The sequence below is a fragment of the Manacus candei genome, unplaced genomic scaffold, assembly GCF_025592945.1.
Source record: "Manacus candei isolate 608988 ecotype Guabito, Panama unplaced genomic scaffold, ASM2559294v1 h1tg000008l, whole genome shotgun sequence".
Lineage (NCBI taxonomy): Eukaryota > Metazoa > Chordata > Aves > Passeriformes > Pipridae > Manacus > Manacus candei.
Genome location: NW_026138056.1, coordinates 4221040 through 4244509, shown reverse-complemented (window position 1 = coordinate 4244509; position 23470 = coordinate 4221040). Strand labels below are relative to the sequence as shown.

Sequence of the window (23470 nt, the reverse complement as noted above, 5' to 3'; positions counted from 1 at the left end):
GGCTCAGGCTGCATATCATGCTGTAAGTTCAGCTCCAGCTCCTGCACTGGCCCTATCTTGGGCCACAGCTTCAGTTCCAAGTTGACATCAGGCTGTAACTTCAGCTCTGGCTCCTGGTTGGGTTGTGATCTTGCGTCTGGTCCCATTTCAGGCTGTGACTTCAGGTCTGACCTCTGTTCAGGTTGTGAGTAAAGATCAGGAGCCATCTTGGGCCATCACCATGTTTCCTACCCCATCTTCAGCAATCATCACAGCTCCAGCCCCCATCCTGAGCCACAGCTTTGATTCTGGTCCCATCTTGGGTCATGAGCTTGTCCCCAGCCTGATATTAGGCTGTGACTTTGGCTCCAGCTCAGGCTCCCATGTCCACTCTGCCCCTGATTGGTCTTTAACTCTGCTCTGCCTTGTCTTGGTCTGTGACTTTGGGTCCGGCCTGATATTGGGCAGCAGCTTTGGCTCTGGCCCCTGCTTGGGCTGTGACTTCAGCACTTGTGCCAAATTGAGCTGTTGACTCAGCTTTGTAGAGATACTGGAGTGAGACTTTATCTCCTGCCCCATCTCAGGCAGCAATTTCAGCTCTGGCCCACCTCAGGCTGCTGCTGTAGCTCTGGCTCAATATTCAGCCAAGATTTTTTGCTTAGCCCCATCTTGGACTGAAACTTGGCTTCAATCCCATCGTTGGCCAAACTTTGGCTTTGGCCATTGCTCTGCTGCATTGCATTCTTCTTTGGCTCTGTTCAGACTCTGGGCCTGACCCCTCCTCAGGAGGCTATTGTTTAGGCCATGGCTTTGGCTCTGGCCTCATCTTGGCTTGTGACTTTGTCTCCAGCCACATCTTCATCCACAGCTTTGGCTCTATCTATTGCTCAGACCACAAATTTGGCTTCATTCCCATCTCAGGCTGCTGCTTTGGCTCCAACCTGATATCTGATTGCAGTTTTGTTTCTGGCCCTGTATTGGGCTGTGACTTAAGCTCTGGCCTGATATCGGCCAGATACTTTGCCAGTGACTTGATCACAACTTTGGCTCTGGCCTTGCTTGGGAGGCTATTGCAGCTCTTATCTTGGCTGCTACTTCAGCTCCAGTCTCATATCATATTGTGACTTTGGCTACTTTACGATCTGCATCTTTGTCTCTGGTTCAATACTGGGTTGCAACTTTGGCTTTGATCCCTACTTTTACTTTAGCCCATTTCAGGCTGCAGCTTTGTCTCTGACCTCTTATTGGGCAGTGATTTCAGCCCTGTTTTATTGCAACCAGTGGCGGCTATTTTCAAGCCACATCTTCATCTGCTGTCCAACATGAGGCCACGACCTGGGCTCTGAACCAGTTTTTGGGTCATGACTTCAGCTCTGGTCCCTGCTCCTGCCCCTATATGGGTCATGACTTCAGCTCCAGTCCCATATAGGGCTATGAATTCTACTCCAACCTCATCTTGAGATGCAGCATCAGTGGCACTGCCTGAGACAGGTCTGGCTTAACAACAGATTGCTACTTCACTCCAGTGTCTGTTTGGTTTGTGACTTTAGCTAGGGTTGGATAGCAGGTTGTGACTTTGGCTCTAGGCCTATGTTGGTCTATTCTTCATCTCAGTGGCATCTCTGGTCATGATTTCGGCTCTGGCCCAATAATTGTCTGTGACTTCAGTTTCTGCCCTACCTTGGGCCACCACTTGCCTCCAACTCAAATTTGGCTCTGGTCCACGCTCAGGCAGCAAGTGCTGCTCTGGCTGCTGTATAGGCAGCAGTGTAGTCTCTGGCCCCCATCTCTGGCCATGGCTTTGGTTCTAGTCCATCATGGCTTATGATTTTTTTGGCTCTGACACTACCTCAGGTGGCAACTGCTGCTTTGGCCTGATAATGGGCTGTGATTTTTGTTCCAGTCTCTGTTGGGATGTTACTTTGACTCTAGGCCCATCTTCAGCTGCTCTGGTCATTGCTTGGGCTGTGGTTTTTGTCTCTTGCCATCTTAAGTCACAGCTTAGGCTCCAGCCACACAGTGAGTTGTGGTGTAGGCTCTGGCTCTGCATTGGTTTGCAACTTCAGCTCCAGCCCCATCTTGGCATATGATTTCAGATCTGGCCTCTGCTTGGACCTTGACATCTACTCTAGTTCCATCCTGGGGCCCCAGTTTTGGCATTGATTCCCTGCTCTGATCACAGCATGTACTCTTCTCTTGGGTTGTAACTTTCACTCTAGCCTTACATTTGAGCGCTGTTCCAATTTCAGGTGGAGCCGAATCGCAGGTTGCAACTTTGTCAACTATCAGGCCGTAACGTTCGTTCCAGGGCACTACTTCAGCTTCTACTTGGGCTGTGACTTTGTTTTCAGCTTCTGCTCTGGCAGGCACTCAGTGCCTTCATGTATGTACCTATTGCAGAGGTAAACAGGTGATGCTCTACAGCAGTGTTACGTGTGAGGCAGGGAGCAGACAGAAGCGTGGTAAGTTGCCAAAGCAGCTATTTCTCTGCTGTACATGAGGTGACAGATGCCTTAGTTCTGGTCTCACCAGACTGTTGAAGTTTTGCAGAGGTGGAGGGACCCCAACCCCCACCCACCCCTCTAGGGCCTGAAGGACAGGTAAAAGGACAGCCCTGAGGATGCTGAGCTGACAGGGAAAAAGGCAACCCCTGACAGCACTGACTGAATGGTCCTGTGGGCAATGGAAGGTGCTGCTGGGCTTCTACCTGGGCTTTTCACCTCACCAAGGACTCTTGGCACTCTGCTGGGCACTCCCTTGCTCGGGTCCCTTGTGGGCTGCCTCAGTGCCAGCTCTAGGTGCTGCAGCCAAAGTGTTTTGCTTTCCCAGGCCACGGCACCTGCTCCTCTGTGCTGCCGAAGACACTCACTGATGCTGCTCCACCTTGAGTGACACTGCTGCCACAAGTGTGCCAACTTTGCTGGCTTGGGCACCACTAAGAGAAGATCCTGTGTTGTCCCCAGGTTCCCCCTTCCTTACCCCTGTCAGCACAGCCTGGGCACACTGCCCCTCCAGTCATGCAGAGTCACACTAAGTCTTACTGTCACTAACAAGAACTGCACCCTAGTATTGTGGCACAACCTATGGAAATTAATTTATAAGAGAGATACAGGATGAAAGTCAACTTTATGCAATAGTTACAATTGCAGTGCAGCTGGGTACCCGCTGGGCACCCAATGGACCAACATTCATTCACCGGGGGGCCCAGGAACTCCCCAGCTGGTCTCTGCGCTAATGAGGCAATGAATCGATTCCAGATGAGGCCAATTTGAGACAAGCTCACCAGTACAACCAAGCATTTGACTAATTGTCACAAAAGCTCTCCAGGTCAGATTTTCAAAGCCCTGAAGATTTCCTCTCCCGCTTTGTACAGATCGATCCACGTAATTGTGGGCTTTGTTAATTGACATCCTGGGTGGAGGATGTGGCTGTCCCAGAAACTTAAGCTTGTTCATGCTGCAAAATTGACTGAACAGTACAGAGAGGAAGCATTTGCCAATAGTCACTGGGAGCTGTTTCTGCAGATGCAGAAATGGTCATATAGGACAGTCAACTGCACGTAGCTTTTGAACTTAGCATTAGTAGTGATGGATCATGTAGGCACTGGAGTGGTCACTGGCCAGCTGGATGAGGGGAAGGGCAAGAAGAGGGGGGTACCCTGTGTAATAAACAAGCTCTAACATGCCTGATGGCTACAAACTCATCGTAGCACACCAAGGTGACCCTGTGCAATCCCTGCCACAGGCAAAGAAGAGATGGATCCTGTGAGCTGCATCAAGAGGGTCCCACATCTGGCCCCAGACTGAGAATGACCATGCAATATTATTGAGGCAGACTTCAGGCTTTGCAGGATTCTGCAGGACACAGGTAACACTGCCCCCAAAAGCAGAAAACCAGAAAAAATGCCAACATCAGGAGAACGTGTGCATGGGGACAATAAGGAAAAGGACACCAAAACAGAAAAATAAAATAGCAACTCTTAACTCCAACCCTACAGTAGTACTTAGCATCATAAGAGTTCACAGAAATATTTTTTTAATAATGTTTATCAGAAACATGGCACTTTACATCTTTAGGTCACTGAATATACAATGATTATTCCTCACAACATCCCTGTGAGGTAGGCATTAGATTGCAGTTACTATTTGACATGTGGACAGAGGCAGAAGAGTATGTAATCAATCCTGCACAATTAAGTTAATGAAGCTCAACTCACTTAAACACGGAGAGGCCCTCAGTGACTTGAATGAAAACAGGACAGTGGGACAGAGCTGATAGTTCATCAGCTATATTCTTTTACTCTAGTCAATTACAATGCTCAGGGTCCAACTCTGTTGCTTCCCTCTAACTCCTGCAAAAAAGCACCTTTGGTTAAACAACAGACACATGCAGAGTTGCTACCAAGTGAGATCTGTAGTAGAAACAGGAAAAACACACTTTCAATTTAGCCTTATTTGAGTAAGACCGAGAGAAGTCTGCCTGCCCAGTCGAATAGAACAGTTTCAACTTTAGTCCTTTATGACATCTCTGAGGCAGCATTTCAGCCTTCAGCTATGAATGTTTGCTTGACTTAAGAAAATCTAGGGGAAAAAAAAATTTGGTAGACTGTGATCACTGTCTCAAAAATCATGCTTATTTTACTCAAATTGTTCTACTAAAGTCTGAAGGATTTCTGAATCGTAGGAGGAACTCTTGGGTTTAAGTCTAACTTTCTATGTGTTTTAAAAGCCCCTTAGTACAGCAATTTCTCAAATAAACTTCTCTTTCAAGCTTTTTATTTGTTTCAAAAATGAAATAGAGCAGGTTTTTAAACTTTAACACAATAAACAAATCCTAGTTTTCAATATACAATTATTAATTTCATTTAGTGACTGTAAATCATCTTTAGGAAACAAAGTATACTTGACAGTATGGCTACTGTGATTAACTTATCTTCCTATAGCTTTCAGTTGAGATTTCTGAAAACATGCACTGTCCAAGAAAGATTCATAGTCTCAACCTGTAAACTATCATAGCCCAGCTGAAGTCAGTGTAGCCATTGTAATTCATTCTGGCTATCCCAAGATCAATCAATCGATTCCTTCATGTGCAGTATCAGTGACAATGGTCTGTCTCCAAGCTGAGAGATGATCACGATTGAAGAGGCTTGGGTCCACATACTCTAAAAACCTAAATATGTTGCCTTTCCCAATAGAGAAATCTTCATTCTCATTTAATGGAAGGTTTAGAGTCTAATGGAATAATGGCTGTGCACTACGATGGAAGAAGAATAAAGCAGTGGCTTTTGGCAGAAATCATCTCCATTTTGAGAAAGGAGGGTGTGGAAAAAAAAAAAGAAGAAGGAAGAGTAACTGTTAACACTATGACCAACGGACATATTAACTTCTAGCAGGAGATTCACTTTTCCTTCTGTAAATTGAGATTTTGTCACAACCTCTCCCCCAGGGAACTTCAACCTTTAAATCCCCATAGCAATTGTAGTCTCCAGACAAAGTTGAAAAAAGGAAAAAGAACAAAAAGAAAAAAAGAAAAAAGCTCAGAAGTGCACTTTGCATATCCTGCCTCACAAAGGGTTAAAGTGCTGTTTGATATATCCAGAAATTAAGCATCTCTTCTACTCCTTTATTTTTTTAAATGAGACTTTATCTTTGGTTTCTTGTATCTTCTCCGTAATTTTATCCTTTGTTTCCTCCATCTTCTCCGTAATTTTATCCTTTGTTTCCTCCATCTTCTCCGTAATTTTATCCTTTGTTTCCTCCATCCTGTCTTGCAGATATTCCTTTACTGGTGGTGGTGTGGATATGTAGCCACTCTTACGTAGATATTTAACAGTGATGGATGTTCCTCCCAAAGTCACAGTGTATCTGGCAGGAGTTGCAATCTTAAAGAAATCAAAGAACACACTGCATAAATAAAACAGGACAATAACATACAGCAATAGGTATTTTAAATGTTGAACATTTATTTTGACCAGTGGTAACTTATAAAGATATCTTCAATTTATATGAAAATAAGCCAATTTACAGAGCATCCTCCAGAAATGCATACCTTCTACTTAAAGTATCGTTTTGACAGAGCCAGCAAGGGCATTAGATTTCCATTAAAAAAAAACCAACAAAAACCACCACCACACAAACCCTCCCCATGCAGCTTGTGGGACAAGCTTTACGCATCTCAGAATGCAATTCAGAACAAACAGTATGTGAACACTGAGTTTCTTCCAACACTGTCAAATCTCCTAGCTATAACAACATCCTTATATTTAACCACATTTATTTATTGGTCTTCTTTTAGGCACAGGAATAATTGTGAAGAGTAGTACTTTCACATTTTGTTTGGGAAGATAACCCCTTTAAATAACAGGTAAGAAGCACATCACATTTGTAAACAAAACAAATAGTGGCATGTACAGCAAATACAATACCTTGTATACAGAGACTATGCACATATAAAGCAATAAAAAAAACCCCAAGCCTGAATGTAACTAATTGATTCAAACAGACAATGAAAGTACTTGACAGTGATGAACAACTAAGGTAGAAAAAGAAACTAGAGAATCCTCTAGGATAAAAATAACTGTATTTCTATCTGGAATTCAACGAGGTGTTTAGGCTTTACCTCTTTGTCCCTGTTAATTATGTCAGGGATACAGAACAATAACTTAGTTGTAATTAAATCTCAGAGGGCACACAATAGTTCTGCAGTGAAGAAGTTATTTTAGAAATACATATAGACTCCTTGAAGGACACACAACACATACCAGCTTGCATGTGAATATTTTTACTACAAAAAGGAATGCTCAAGTACATGTAACTATCAAAGAAAGCTAATGAATTCTTTCTGCTGTAAATGAGCAAACCCTGTTTAGTTCACCAGGCAAGATTTAGAGCTTATGTACAAACTATACTTACTTTATACAATGCATATGCAGTTAGTGCATTTCCACCCTGGGAATTTTTCAGGATGCTTGTTACGCTGTCTGGTAAGCCAATCAACTCTAGGAATGGAACAACATTCACCCCACTATAAAAGAGAAAAAAGCTGGTAACTTGATTTGGAATTTGAAACCTGAACAGTTATTGAGAGCACTATTTCCATTCTTTATTACACAGACTTTGTAATTTGAGAGCAAAGCGTTTTTTTCATCTAAGCAATATATTTACAGGATTTATATTTCTGAACAAATGGGCAAATTAATGTTCTTTTCAGCATTCCAAAAGGTGACCCATTTATATTATCCCTGTTGGGTTGAGTAGCTTCTAACTCACCTGTGTCCCAGTTTATGTTTGAAGGTAAGTAGATATAAAGGTGGTAAGACAGCTATTCAGGCTCCAGCTGTGGAGGCTCAATTTCATGTTCTGTTTTGCCTAAAATTAATTACTTTTTTTTCTTTTTAAAATTTCAGACAACATTCTCCATTGACTTCCAAATATATCAAACAAATGGAATGCAGCAAAGGAAGAGGAAACAATGTGTTATATGGACAAGACTTCAGGGGCTTTGTGCTCAGTTGCTCTACCTTGTCAACATAAGGTGTTAAGATGGGTGGAGGGAGCTCTTATCACAATTTCTTTCTATTTGAAAGCCAGGGAAGCTAACATCAGCACCAAAGGAACAAAGAAAGCCCATCTTTATATTACAGTAGAAAACTGTATATAGAAGTTATAGAAGACCTGAGTTTCCAATATTTAGAGATGCTGCATTATTAGTATCATTATCCATTTCTACCTAATAATTTAAGCCTTCTTCTGAGCATGCAGATGCTTTAGCATCAGGAACAATAACAGGCAGTAATTTACTAACAGTTACTAGAACCTACAATCTGAAGGCCTATTACCAGAGTAGAAAATGGAGACCTAGTAAGATGTGACAGACAGCACTAACCGTGCTGTTTCATAAACCGCCACTGTTTAGTCTCGTATCATGAGCAGTCATTCTGAAAGTTATTTTTCCACTTCAACAGGGTGCTGCTCTTCTGGCATGACAAACTGAAGCTTTGTTATAATTAGTTTCTAGTTAAGTATTTGTTTTCCTCAGCCAAATACCTACTTTAGCAGCTAGCTTTAGAGTTTCAAGAAAAGTAATCTTCACTCTATATGAAATGTCTGGATGTAAGCATCAACCTGAATTCATCCAAAGCAAATATTTTTATAGTTCAAGACCTTTATTCCTCTGACATGAGCTAAATTTAGAATGACATTTGGATCTATAGCTCCCAGAAAGGGCAATTATGCCAGCTGGTTAGAGTAACTAAAACAAACACTTGTGCAGTAAGGCATTCTGATGTCAGTGTCCCATCCTTGCCACCACAAACTGTCCTTGTTTCACGCTTTCTATTATTAAATATACAACATTAGCAGTCCAGAGATAAACATTTGCTCATATTTAGCAAATTTAGCAAAACTATTTGCAGATAAATAAAACCTCTTTCATCTGAACTAGCAAACTAGCAGCTTATAGTTGATGTAGTGATGTTTTTCTAATAAATGCCATTTTCCAGAGCAGTATCTGGCCCATGCTATAACTAAAAGAAACTAAAATTAGAATACTTAATTTATCTTTTTTTTTTTTCAACCACACAAATATTTAATTTCCAATTAAAAAGTCTGGCCCACAGTAGCAATTTTTTCAGAGGATGGTAGGAAAGACAGGAAACAGAAATAAAAAAGGAAAGGATATACATAGATTGTGAACAGCTAAATGAGGTTAATGATATGAAAATCCAGTGATGAGGGAAGACTGGGGATGAAGCAGGGAAGAAGTGGTGAAATACCCCAAAGTCCAACAGCAAAAAAAGAAAAGGTCTATGAAGATCTCACCTAATCAGTATTCCAAATCCCTCTCTTTACCTTTTAAGAGGTTACTAATAATTTCAGTGCTGTTTACATCCATGCATAATTCTGGGAAGATGAGCATTCCTTCAAACATTGCCAACTTGGTACACAGCAATAACTGGATGACAGCAGTATGTATGTGACACTCTCATGAACTCTATATACTTTCAATATTAACCTTATACTTTAGTTAAAATGTAGCCACATTTCCCCATTACATATAAAGGCACTTTTTAACATGCAATAATAATTTATATGTCCTTTCACCTGTGAAAGTCAGTCTCAATTCAACCGTGGTATTGTCCATTGCAACAAAATATCAACTTACTTCATGGCTGCATAGTAAAAGGATCCAAACCATACAGTGGAAGTCAGAAGATGCACTGGAATCATGACTTTTCCATACTGTTTAAAAGTTTTCTTGAATCTCTGAACGAGACTAATTGATTTGTCTTGTAATGGATCAGGATCTAAAGGATCTGACTCTGCAGGGCTCTGCTTAGGTGTATCAGTGGCCGAAGGCAAGGGATTTCTCTCTTCTTTGTGAGGAGTGTCTGCTGGCTGTGATGGAAAAGCAGTTTTCTTTGAGGCAAAGTGTGCTGCACCTGCATGAAGACATCGTTTAGGGGGGTCCAGTGCCAAAATCACTTTGCATCCCACATTAGACAACATGGACTGTCCTTTTAAGCACTGAAGGACAGTAGTGTGAGGAAAAAACCAACATGTCCCATGCGCCAGCTGAGATGCACCATGTAGTAGATTCCGCTGCATTTTGACAAACTGTCGATGAAGTTTCTAGAGAGAAGAAACAAGAGTAAACACGCTGCATTTCAATAATCTGATTTCTATTTGCTCCAATGCCACTTGAAATTCTCAAATTTTAAATGGCTTTCTATTCTTCTGCTTAAAAAAGGGTTTCCTTATCTTTCTTTGAAGAAATTGTTATCCTCCAGAGTCAAGGAAATAATTTTATATCTCGTTTCTTCAGCATTCTGAACTAAAATGGCCTCTTCACTTAATATACTCCTCACTGCTAAGATGCTCATTCTACTCTCTAAAAACACTTTTAGGTGTTTAGTGCTATCTACTGCTTCTATCTACAGGATCTTGCACAGTTACTGAAAAGTCACACTTGAAACTTCACTTAGAGTACCAACTGATAGCTTGAGTGATACTTTGAGCCTACATAAATGCAGTATAAACTCATTGAAGTGAGTGCAATCAAAATTAATTTTTGGTGTCAGTACATTCTTAGTTTTGGTATAATTTTTCATGTTCCATACTATTTTGAACTAAAAGTTCATACAATTAAAAAATCCCTATGAAAGTAATTATTGATAATCAACCAATGTCTTAACAGTAACAAACCTAATTGTAACAACCTGACAGTATACATCTATCAGGAAGGAGGAAGGTACTGTTGAATATTATGCATTAACATGAGCAAAACTGAACTGCAATTTTCCAAATATTACAATGCAAAGAATATTGTAAAATGGTGGATAACCCCTGTTAACTTTATGATTTTGAATACTTACCAGTTACTCACAAAAGTTCAAAGAACTACTGAGAACTTCCCCACAAAGAAAGTCGGCATGCATAGACAACAAGAAGTAATTTTTCCCCCAAAAATGCATCCTTTGAACTAGTGAATAAAATATTCTCTCTTTTCCTTTATACAATGACTGCAAGTTACAGAACTAACTTTCCTTCCCTCCAAAAAAAAACCCCCAGTGACACTAATTGATGTAACAAATGCCAGCTAAGTTAGTTATATTACAAGTTTTGAATTTTCTATTTTTACTTGTCATAACATTCAAATCATTCAAATTTAATTAAAACTTCATATCTGCTTCCCCTTCTCTTGTAGCTTTAGGTATGTTTCAGTCAGGTGCTTTGATAGTGAATTTGTCTAGGCTGCCGAAAACGATCAATAATTTATAACATGGGCAGAAGTTTGAAAAAAACCAAACCTGAAATGATACATACCCTTTATTACTTTCCAGGTATGCAACAAGAAAAGTACGCAAAGGTTTGTATCTTCAAAAAGTTGCAACTCTTCCTCTAGTTCCCCACCTTTCAAATATATGTCTTCAACACATTGATGACTCTGCTGAAGTAAAAAAAAAAAAAAAAAAAAAGGCACATTTAGAGAAATAGCAACAACAGCAAACTAACAGTATGAAGATTTTTGGTCAGCCTGAAACCTTGCTTACCGAAGAAGTTATGGTATAAATTCATCTTTGAATACTGACATGCTAATGGGAGATTTTTTTCTGTATAACTTAGAAGTTCCTCAGCTGTGAATTACTGTTCTCTTCCAAGAGAGGAAAGTTTCATAATACAAATGCATCTGTTGGAACATTCCTGACTGTTTTCTAGGTATTTTTATGTTATTGTTGTGCTTGAATTAACTGCAATTACTATAATTACAATGTTTGATGTGAGAAAAAGTGGAATGGTTTCAAACTCCCTGGGCACCTTTACCTTCTTTGTGAAGGACAGAAGGCCACTTCTGTTGAACTCATACTAACAGGAGGTACTGCATCAATAGGGGAAAGAGGAATTTGTGTCTCTATGTAAGGAAGCTGCTACTCAGTCCTGTCATGAACTCAGTGGGAATCAAGAAGTGCTGCTACTTACAGAGCAATAAATCAGCTACAGGTACTGGCTCTCAACGAGTCAGTCTTCTGTAGGGCTTTACTGGAAGGAGCAACTGCTTGTAATATCTCTTGTTTTACAAGAAGCAGAGATTCTTGCTGAGTTCTTAAATCCAAATGCAATTGCTTCTCAAAACAAGAAGTAGTGAAAACACTCAGCAAAACTCAAGTGTTCAGATGGCACTCTGCCATATGCCAACTACTTTTACTGATTTATAGAAATTATAACAACAAACTTGAAGATGACAACTACATTCCTAGCCTATTTCCACTCACACTTCTTTCCTGAGGGATAACACTCTCCAGAGAGAACTCTTTTCCCCTCTCACTAATAGTACACAACACTGAGCATCTGCCCTAAGAAGATTTTCACAATACCCAGCCAGCAGATTCAGCAAAGAATACCCATCTATGGGAACCTGGGAACTCTTAAGTCAGACTTCCACTGTTCACCTACTTTCAGTGGATGGTACCTCATTGAAAATACTTGTACTAAACAAGCTTTGAGAAGGGCAGCATGGGGGAAACCATGCTGAGCACTCTGATTTCGAGTCATAAACATTCCAGCAGCCTTGGCAGAACATCATTCTTCTGTACAGGACCAAGAAACTGAAAAGCATTTTTTCCATTCTATGTAGTGTATATACAGTAGCACTTCTCAAGGCACCATTTCTAGGCTTTGCTGTCCAGCACCTATTGAGAGCACAAAATTAACACTGTGTAACACTTCTGACTCATTGCAGTGGCTGCAGAACACTGGGGTATGAAATGGCTTCCATTCTCCTTAGTGTGAAGGAGCAATGGGTCACCACTATGTGTTCAATGCTCACTGGTCAGTACTAACACAGTTGTAATCAGTAAATGAATTTCAAGGCCTTTGCTCACAGAGTTACATGCACCATATAAGACTTAAAAATAGAATGACACCAATGGCTTTAAAGCAGAGCTTCTGGGGCTATTACAAGACTTGCCATGCCACCTTTTTTTTGGTTCTTATATCCTCAGATGGACTTGAAACTCATTAATTAAAGTTTTTTTACTCCATGATGCATGACCTGGCTGGTCAAAAAGGAAGGTTTTGTAACCATCTAAAGTAGATCCTGAAAAGGTTCTGCACCTTGTATGCACAGATAGTACAGTTCTAGCTAATATTCTGAGCAACAGTTTACTTTAAAAATGTGGAGAAGAAAAATACCTTGATATATGAGAAAAGGTTAAGATATGATAGTGCTTATGTTTTAGAGAATAAAAGAAAACATGTTTTTTGAACCAAGGTTAGAATTTTCCTAATGATCTTACTGTGATTCATAGCTACGTGCTTTGCTTATCTAAATTAACAAAGGAGAGAACTTCCGAAGCGTCAATACATTCACAATTACACTGCCATCCAGAAGCACTGCAAGACTAAAGGAGGGAAGTATTATAATGGTTACAGTAAAGGGACATGAACAAAATAATAGATTAATATAATGTATACTCTGTAAATTGATTTTAAAGAAACAAATATTTTTAAAGGGGTCATGGGTGCAGCTGCTCAATTGTAATATTTTAATTACTTGACTCAACAATGCAAACGAATCTTAAAGAGGACAGAAAAAGTGCACAATAAGTTTGGTTAGAGGTTGAAATAAATATGAAACTAGCTCTTTCATCACTCTAAAACATGAAGTAGAAGCTCCAGACACCAAGGTAGAAAAGCATCTTGTCTGTGGCATGAGAATTTGGGGGGGACAGAGGGGATGCAGGGAGAATGGTGCTTTAAAGCCTCTTAGATTTCTATATTAGTTTTCTCTTAAAAATGCCACAAAGGAATGAAATATTATGTCTAAGGACAAATATAGCTTTTCTCTGCTCCTGAATAGATACTAGTTAGCCAAACCATGAAACGATGTACAAACACTTGTGGAATAAGGTCTCCTCTTCAGCACTGCTAACTATTTACTAGTATCTCCAGCTGGCTGTGAACTGAGCTGTAAAGATCTTGGCTGTTCAGGCCAAACTCCTGGTTGGGATTCTTGGACGTTCATTTAGTTCCTGAAGGTACCTCTATCTCATGGCAGGCTGTTTAAAAGGCCTCTGAAAAAAGGGAGTGCTCTAGTGACCTCTTAAGGAAAAGTATAGATCAACTTCTCATTACAGTGCTGGAGGTTTTGTTTAACAACCTTTGCTACTTCTGTTTTAATTTAGATCAGCTTTGGATTAAATCTGATATACTGCAAGAGCACACTAGCTCTTGCATTTACTCTACTTTCCAATGATAACTAGGAAAAAGATATTAGACTTGCTTTTTGTTCCTAAGGACAACAAAAGTTCAGGATCTTTTAACGTCACAAAGCTGGCCTACGTGACTATCACAGTCATTGGCTTCGGATGTGTTGGTAACATTTTATCCAAAAAAGATACAGGGGATCTTTGGAAAGCACAGAACTAACAAGCCTGGCCCATATAGGTACAGCAAAGGCTGCTGTGGATCTGCTGCTGGAAAGAGGAATCATGCCAGAGATGCTGTCAGATGAAATTTTCATCAGGATAATTTGTATAATAACAGGTACCCTGTTACAATGAATGTTTTATGACCTACCAGAGACATTAAAATGGAAGAATGGGAGTGGATATAAGATGGCAAAAACCTTAGTGTAAGTTCTTTTGTAAAAGAGGTCAGAAAGCATCTGAGGGAATTGAGGGCATAGTATATATAGAGAACACTGGTTTATATTCTCAATTATACTAGAAACACTCTGGACATAATATGTAAATATGGATGACTTTAAAGCATTTTCACTTGTTTTGTTACTATTTAAAAAAAGAACATTAATTATACCACAGGAGAGTTCTCAATGAAAATCCATGAGCTTTTTTCACTCCCAAGGCACCTTTCTATGAAACCAGAGAATTAATTTACATTCTTGTCATTTTTAGTGCAAAATCAAGACAACTTTGAGGGTTATGTGTGGTAGACAGAGAAGAATTTTGAAAGGAAACAAACCAAGTTTTCAGAAATCCTTTTCAACTCATCTTTCAGATTGCATAAAAAGCAAATACAGAGATCTCATCCAAGCAGCAAAGTTTAATACATAACCCCATTGTAATGCTTACTTTTTTACAAAATATAATAAGAAAAATCAAAGCTTGTTTTCAGATTTAAATTGTTCTTTTCAAGAACTTATTGACAGTATATTAAATAAAAAAAAAAACATCTCGCCAAGCTTATAAACCAAAATAAGAAAACCACAACGGAACTGAAAACATACATGGTTTGCCTAAAAATATTGGAACACATTTTAAAATCACTGTAATACTAGTGCAACACATGCAAAGCATATTTTTTCTTAAACTCAATGTAAAATATAACTATAAAACTCTTGGTAAATGCAATGTGTCTGCATAGCATGCAGTCACTAACCACGGACAGGAAAATGGCAGCATATAGGGACTTTTTAGACTTCGTAGTAGTACTTTCAGTGTATGAATGAACATGATTTAGAATTTGTATTTCAACCTTTACTACTTTGGCAGTGTCTGTTATTCATTCTAAACTAAGAAACTTGCTTATAATTTGAAGTTTGGGCATCACTAGCTGCGTAGTTTTGTCTGCCATTCAGAACTATCTAAAAAATATAACACCATATTTTAGGTTAAAGGGAGTAATGCCAAATAAATCATGGCGAAATTTATTTAAATCTTGGTAAAAAATCATGTTAAAACAAATGAAGAGTAAACCCTTCCAGACAAAAGACCCTAAAACATTAGCTCTGCCCTACCTCTGTCATATCTAACTTCTATAATATCTTCTCTTAGTAAATGCTATGCTATAATTTTTTAATCATATTACTAATTTTGCTCATATTACTAAATTCAATAGTGATATAAGTGGAGAGAAGCCAACAACTTTTTTACCCTTATTTTATCTAAACTACTCTTGTTCTTGTTAAAACAAACTTACCAAAGTCAAGAAAGTAGAATAAACCCTCACAAGGTCCTTGCACACAGAACAATCTTTACTACTACAATCTTCTGACACTCAAGTATTAAAAAGGACAACAAGAAGTTGGGTTAGGAAAAATGAAAGATCTTGTATACGTGTATAAAGTCTGAACATTGGATTCAGAAGACAAAGCAGGAGAACCTAATGCAATGCCTGTGTGTTGAATTATACATCTGGAATGCTAAACAGGAGCCTTAATAGCTGATCTGCATCCAGTCAATATGCCAGGAAAGTCTGTTTTCCTCTGTGTTGGAAAGCATTAGATCTTAAACTTGCATGTAGCTAACCATTATATGAAAGTGTGAATGCTCTCTCTCAAAGGCTTCTAAAAGAAAGTATCTCAATCCTTTCATTTGTAGTGCTTTCTGCTCTTCAGAACTGTGTTTTTAATAACTGGTGCTATTACATCTGTTAACTCTAGTTTTCCTGCTTTGCAGTGCTATGCTGGTTCCTTGGTTCACAAGTTCCATTCTGCCCTCTACTGAATTTTTGTGTAAGTACAACTCAGAGTGGTATTACAAAGGTCTCTACTTGCTGTGATTCCTTCCGACAAGTGTAAATTTGCTGGCTCATCCTCAGAATGTAGGTACATGTCAAGGAAAGGGGAAAAACTTGCTTTTTAAAGTGCTATATGATTTGGATTTTTTTTTTGTCCATTCGTTACTCTACAGATATGTTTGCAATAAGCAAGTTAGAGAAGTTATGCCTATAGACTTTAACTAAGCTTAAAAATAGGCATATATATATATGATAAAACAGGGTAAAAAAATCCTTTTGTTAGTTCAAAGCAGGGACTGTATTCATGCGCTTCTTCACACAACCTTTCACTTTGGGCTAATGATCAAAATAAGATCCAATTCTCTCTACTTTCTATTCTACTCGTGGGTAATAACTCTCAATCCTAACAGCCTCTTTCATCCTTGTATCTCCCAAGGTATCACTAGTTCATTACCCTCAAAACACTTGTGTTTTTCTGTCAGAGGGTTTTTAACCACAGAGGCCTTGACATGGCAAGGGTCATGTCAAGGGGCATGTGTGTGGGGCATCTCTGTAATGCTGTGGTTTAGAAAGCAGTGGAAAGTTTCTACTAAATAACTAAAGGGAGCTGCAAAAGGTCCTTCATATAAGCAAGCCTCAGGTCTGCAGTTTCCTGCATATGGCAACTCTCTCAGAAAAAAAACCCAAACAACCCACAATGGAACTGATAAGGGGTTAGACACTAAAATACACAGATCAGTTTTCTTCACTTCTCCAAAACATTGTTTGAGAATCTCTTAGGATCCTCCCTTGCAATAGTACACTGAATTTTGACAGATTCCTCACCTTCAGCTTTTATTGAGTATCTCAAGAGTTCTGACTCTACATTTTAACACATGCTGAAACACACTAGAAATATGGTTATTAGTTCTATGTTCAGAGTTCAGATACTTCTTTTATCAAGTTCTGCTCTCTCTTGTTACAGAGTTCAGAGCTGCTGTGCAAATCTCTTTTCACTAACAGAGCCACCGATTGATAACAGAGTCAAAAGGGTACAGACAAAAACTGAACTCCAGCTTGCTCAAGACTTCCTGCTACTTGTAATTTGGATTCTAGTAGCCAAGCTCATTTTTCAATTCATAATTTTTCCAGTCACTCAGCACTTCACTGACATATACAATTTAAATTACAATATTTAATTTAAACAGCTTCTGTAATTATAATAAAATATTTATTCCTGAACAGTGTAATGAAACAATTGAAGACACACTGCAGATACAGTGACTTTCAACAAAACAAATTGTACTAACACAAATAAAGTTCAGCCTTTTTGACCAGAGGTATTGGGTTTGTGCAGTAAGGTTCTGCTAGAGGGGTGGCTACAGGGATGGTTTCTCTCAGAAGCTGCCAGAAGCTTCCCCCATGTTTAACAGAGCCAATGCCAGCCAGCTCCAAGACAGACTTGCTGCTGGCCGAGGCTAAGCCCACCAGGGATGGTGGAGGTGCCTCTGGGATAACATGGTTAAGAAAGAATGAAAAAAAAAAATTGTTGCACAGATGTAACTGCGGCCAGAGAAGAGGAGTGACAATATGCAAGAGAAACAGCCCTGCAGACACCAAGGCCAGCGAAGAAGGAGGGGGGAGGAGGTGCTCCAGCTGCACGAGCTGAGCCCGTGGTGCAGATGGATGCCTGAAGGAGGCAGTGACCCTGTGGGGAGCCCACGCTGGAGCATGTTTGCTGGCAGGACTTGTGACCCTGTGGGGGATCCATGCTGGAGCAACCTGTTCCTGAAGGACAGCATCCCATGGAAAGGGACCCACACTGAAGCAGTTAATGAAGAACTCATGGGAAGGATTCACATTGGAGAAGTTTGTAGAGGACTGTCTCCCATGGCAGGCACCCCATGCTGTGGCAGAGTAAGGAGTAGCAGAGAATGTGTGATAAACTGACCATAACCCCCATTCCTTGTCCTCCTGCACGGCTGGGAGGGGGAGGAGATAGACAACGGGTGGTAAAGTTAAGCCTGGCAAGGAGAGAAGGGTGGTGGAAAGGTGTTTCTAAGATTTGTTTTACTTTTCATTATCATATTCTGATTTGATTGGTACTAAATTCAATTAACTTCCCCAAGTCGAGCCTGTGTTGCCTTTGACAGTAACTGGTGAGTGATCTCTCTCTGTCCTTAACTCACTAGGCTTTTGTCGTATTTTCTCTCCTCTGCCCAGACAAGGAGGGGAGTGATAGAGCAGCTTTGGCGGGCACCTGGTAACCACAGAGTAAGATCTTAGGCATTCAAATACTTTATCTTGACTAATTGTAAAAGGCATTTATTAGGAATATCCTTAAACTTAGATCTTAGAATCAGCTTTGTACAGCCTTCTGCCTCACCTTTCATGGTGACTACCAAATCTGTTTCTTTTCTAGTCTTGATAAATGCCACTTTTGCCATCTTGGAACATTACAGGTCTTGTTGCACTGTTTTATTTCCCTTCATAACCCAACAGCAATCAACAGTATTGTCTGTAATAATTTATTAAATGCAAATTATATTATGTAATAATTTTATAAAACACTTAAAACAACAACCCACACCAAGTACCAAGTCTTTTACTCATCAAATTCGCCCAAAATGCTTCTAAGACTTCCAAAAGACATCCTCAAGGAAAAACTACAAAGCCTTACAATTAGAAACAAAACAGGAATAAGAGTAAACCAGCATGAAACTGGAAAAAACATCCCAGCTTTCACAAGAACAGAGCTCACAGTGGAAGCAATAGGTTCAAGATTTTTTTTTCTTTTATTCTTACACCACATTTATTTCACATTTTCAAACACTGAAAAGCTGTCATTTTTCCCAGCAAAAAATACAGAACGTTCATCTTTCAGCAGAATTACTGTTGGCAGACATTCACTTCCAGTATAAATCTTTTCTAAATATTCAAAGTAAGTGTTGAATTCTCTGTTGTGAATTCAAACTTCTCCATATGGGGAAATATGTGCAGTATCAATCAGAATATCTTGAAAAATTATGTGTGAAGAGGCTGATCATAACATTTACAGAACACACACACATGCTCAAAACTACACTCTTCATCTAATTTTCAGTAAATGCTATTCCAACATGTCTACGAATGGATGTGAACAGTTCTTATGAAAGAAGTATTATTTTTGTTAAGGTCGTGATCCCTGAGGGGCTAAACCTTCTTGCCTGCTATTCAGTTGACTGCCTTACACAGTAGTTTTTGAATAGAGGACTTGCAAAGAACCAAATGACAGCATCTCCAAGTGTCTGAAAGTGCATCAGACTCAGAGAGCTGTGTCTTTACACCAGAAGGAGCTCTGATGGGACTTTAGTAATGGGACCCTAATAACATTTCTACTCATAGTCTGAAGTAGCAGCTTTACTACATTGCTGAATTCAGACTGAGAAAGGAATCCCGTTTCTGCAACACTGCAACCTTTGAAAGTACATTGCATTCTGCCAGATGTCACCAACAAAGTCCAAGGCTTGTGTTTCGCACAGAAACATCCCTCATCAGAATGTACTATCCTATGGTCTTACATAGCAGGAAACAAAAGATGCCATCTATTTTAACATCAGCAAAGCCAATTTTTAAATCCACAAAATATTAAGAGCAAGTAATTAACTGTCTGGCACATGCTGTGGCTAAGCACTACCGCTGCAGTTAAAAGGTAAGTGCCACCACATCCTACTAAAATCTTCCACCAGCTACTTTTGGGAGACTCACAGAACTGCTGTGAAGACCCTCACATATTTTTATTCATAACCAACAAAATTCATCCATTGGAAAAAAAGCTACTGCTTTGTTTTATAATTTGTTCATGAGCACCTGACTGCATTAAGCACCATTCCCTTTCCTCATCCCCCTCTTCAAGGACAGACTATGCAAGTTCTAAAGAGCTGCAGGGGATTGTCTGCTGCAACACTCTACAGAGCCACAATCACAGCCACACAGCTTCTTGTTTTGTTCATACAAGAACTGTCACACGTGGTCAAGGTCTGTTCTCGGACAAGATAAAATGGTAGATCCAGGTAATTAAAATTTATAGCCCACCTAAGAGTCACTTTTGTTTTCTGATGTGCACAACCAGAATAAGACCTAATTTTATGATTCAGATGAATTTGTTTAGAAGAAGCAGCATCATGTCTGGAAACACAACAAAATATTTTCATTTTTTTCTGTTGAATCATACACTGGGTAGCTACTTTGAAGAGGATGAGGGGAAAACAGTGCTGGAAGGCACTGGAGTAGAAAGGATTGGAGATATTTAGAGGAAACACAAAGTTCCAACCAGAGTGAAGTTCTGTTTTATAATCCCAGTGCCTTAAAGGAGACAGGGCTTCTGTCCTTAACAGACAAAAGTGGGAGGACAGACATAAATAGACACACCAATCTGGCCTGCTAACACCTGGTTAAACCATAATTTTCCTGACAGTCTGAAGTGATACATTTTTGACTTAATATGGATAAAATATGTTGGACTTAACACATTTATACTGGTACCTTCAAGACTGAACCTAATTTAGGAAGGTAGAATCACAACAGATCATATGGATTTTTTAACTGAATAGTAACTTTTTACTCTTACTGGAATTTTTGTATAGTGACAGGGACATATGTTTTTTAGAGGTATCATGACTCAAGACTTAAGAAAAAGTCCTGTAATTTCAGCAGTTCTTTTGTTGTTGTTATTGCCATACTGCACAAATAATTTGTTTCAAGTCAAAGAATCTACTAGAGGTATATCAGAGTAATTAAGAATCCCTGACCCCAAGTTTGATTCTTTACCTAAACTGGTGGAACTAGGTAGTTACCTATCAGCATATCAAGGTAAAATCTTTTTGGTCTATTGTAATGACACTTGACTGTCCAGGGAGATTTCAATTGTGACTTGGGCCCAGGCCTCAGTTTTTTCAGTGATTTTATTCCATTCCTAATACTGAAATATTGATGATTGATGATGAATTTGCTTCACCATTCAACTTTCAAAATAATTTCACCTTCAACTATCTGAGTTCACAACGTATCAACATCATAAAGAACTCTGTTGGATCATCCTTCTAATCTGCAAGACTAACTGACTGAAAGGAATTTGTTGGATTCAACTAGCAGTTTTACATTCTAAAAATCAGTGATCTTCCTGCTTTTGTCATTAAATTTGTTGGGGCCATATCTTCAAGACCAGACAGAACTTCTGACAGATCCAGAAGTGTGCCAAGATACAAACTGAGGGCTCTTATCTGAGATTAGGGGACATTGAGAATTCCCTGTCTTGCAAAAACAAACTTCAGTTTCTTAGTGACACCTACAGAGCTAGGTCAGCTAACCTGCAGAAAGGATCATCTACAGCAGGAGAATTATACAGAACCTTTTAAAAAGGTTTGATCAAATCTTTTCTCACCAGCTGCCATAGGCTCTGAAGCAGACCTGCAGACAGTCACATCAGACAAATCTTTAACTTCTTACATTTCTTACATGAATTTGCCTACTCAGTTTTTGCCATGTGTCAGCCACCTGATATCCACCTAACCAAATTATCAAATGTGTTTTTTTCACTCCCTGATTGAAGTTCTTCTCACACAGCAAATGCTGCCACAGAGGCCAGTCATACCCTTTTTACCTGAAGCAGCCCTTGAATAGAAAAGGAGATAAATACCTGCTGTCAAGCCCACAGGAGATGGCTGGTGGGGACATGTTATCCTCTGTGCATGCAATTCCCACATAGGAGCAGCTGCAAGTCATATAAGCTGGTAGTACAGGCAGCAAAACACATTCCAAATGAGGAACCTTCTCCCTATCTCTTCCCAAAGCAGCAACACTTTGAAAATCATTTTATGTTTATACTTGTAACAGCAATGACATCTTGGGGATTAGATAAATTGAGGAACACTTTCAGTTTAAGAACCGACTTTGGTAAGAAATTCTAGGATACTTCATGTACTACTGTCCAAAGTAATATTTTCTCTTTTGGGACAGTTAGTAGAGGACATTTCAGAAATGGACATAAGTCAGGCTGAACATGTAGTTTGTAATACCTGACATAAACCCACTTAACAGCCTTAACAAAAATTCTTATGACTTCTCAGTCCAACTCCCTGGATACAGTTAATGATCAGAAGCAGATTACTAACAAGAACCATAACTAACATCAAACAATAAAACACTTATACAGCCACTTCAGTCTAAAAAGCCAAGACACAGACAGATCGTGGGAGAGAACCCCTCTATGGGGCACAACCCACCTGCTGCCCTTCAGTGGTACCACGGAATCATGGAATATCCTAAGCTGGAAGGGAACCCACAAGGATCATCGAAGTCCAACTCCTGGCTCTGCACAGGGCACCCCAAGAATCACTCCATGTGCCTGAGAGCACTGTCAAAACTTGTTGAACTCTGGCAGGCATAGAGCCGTGACCCCTTCCCTGTGGAGCTTGTCCCAGTGCTCAACCACCCTATGGGCAAAGAGCCTTTTCCTACTGTCCAACCTAAAGCTCCCCGATACAGGTCCAGCCGTTCCCTCGGGTTCTGTCACCAAAGAGCCGAGAATGGAGCCGGCCCTCCGCTGCCCTTCGTCAGGAAGTCACGTAACAGCCCGAGATCCCATTCCCCAAACCCACTCCTTGCCACTCTGATGCCGCAGCAGCAGCAGCCCAACACGGAACACCCAGGCCCCTCGGCTCTGTATTTACAGCTTCATCTTTCTATCAACAAACCAACCTCCCACCCCGCTTCTCGTGTCGCGGCCGACACCTCTCGCCGCCGGACAAGACGGAGTCGGCAGAGGGCAAGCAGCCGGGAGGGAGACGCGGGCAGCACAACTCCCCTACCAGCCCGGGCGGGGGGGCCCGCCGAGTCCCGCCGCTCCCTCCCTCTCTCCCCACCCGTTCCCATTCCTATTCCCGCTCCCGTCCCTGCCGCGCGGGTACCTCGTGCCGGGCCCCCGCTGCTCCTCACGGGCCCCGTGGCGGTTCCACGCGGGCCGCTCCGTCACACACACACCGCCCGGGCCCCCTCCCCTCCCGCCCGCCCCGCGCAACGTGCGGCAGCGCCCGTCCCCACCGTCACCTTCAGGCCCTGCGGCCGCCCCGCCTGCGCAGGCGCCGGACCCGCCCCCTCCCGCACGGCCCCCTGGGGCCCGTAGTCCCTGTGCCCCGGCGCGGGCTCCGCCGCCTCTCGTGGGACCGGCAAGGCTGGAAGAGACCTTTGGGATCACCCAGTCAAACCGTCCGCCCGGCCCTGCCACTGTAATCCCTAAGCCATCATAGAGCGCCAGATCCTGACGCCTCTTACAACACCTCCAGGGACAGTGATTCCACCACCTCCCTGACCAATGCCTGACCACACTAACAGTGATTTTTTTTTCCCTAATATCAAATCTGAGTCTCCCCTGTCTCAGCTTAAGGCCATTTTCTCTGGGCCTCTCACTGCAGGCACGGCAGAACAGACCGGCTCCCGCCTCACTGCACCCTCCTTTCAGGGAGTTGTAGAGAGCGACGAGATGCCCCCGAGCCTCC

The 23470-nt window shown here is 40.8% G+C and overlaps 1 protein-coding gene across 6 annotated transcripts; it reads right to left on the bottom strand.

Annotated features, from left to right (window-relative positions):
• Positions 1-3991: 3991 nt before the first annotated feature.
• Positions 3992-23041, bottom strand: FAM210A (family with sequence similarity 210 member A). Of its 6 annotated transcripts, none has more exons than XM_051773970.1 (5): positions 23022-23041; positions 10803-10926; positions 9142-9608; positions 6891-7002; positions 3992-5860 (listed from the first exon to the last, which is right to left on the bottom strand). In XM_051773970.1, exons 3-5 carry the CDS (start codon positions 9582-9584, stop codon positions 5594-5596), a joined length of 822 nt encoding a protein of 273 aa, XP_051629930.1. In that variant the 5' UTR covers positions 9585-9608; positions 10803-10926; positions 23022-23041; the 3' UTR covers positions 3992-5593. The 6 variants fall into 6 exon arrangements, with proteins under 6 accessions (XP_051629930.1, XP_051629913.1, XP_051629915.1 ...); XM_051773953.1 differs by lacking the exon at positions 23022-23041 and adding an exon at positions 22883-22998; XM_051773955.1 differs by lacking the exon at positions 23022-23041 and adding an exon at positions 22883-22978 and having other exon boundaries at positions 10803-10923.
• Between the last annotated feature and the right edge of the window lie 429 nt (positions 23042-23470).

Excerpts from the sequence above, each read along its gene's own strand:
- FAM210A (XM_051773970.1), bottom strand. The coding sequence starts at position 9,584 with ATGCAGCGGAATCTACTACATGGTGCATCTCAGCTGGCGCATGGGACA. Across the intron at positions 7,003-9,141 it reads TTTTACTATGCAGCCATGAA|TGGGGTGAATGTTGTTCCAT; the intron begins GTAAGTTGATAT and ends TCTCTTTTATAG. Across the intron at positions 5,861-6,890 it reads CTGCATATGCATTGTATAAA|ATTGCAACTCCTGCCAGATA; the intron begins GTAAGTATAGTT and ends GATTTCTTTAAG.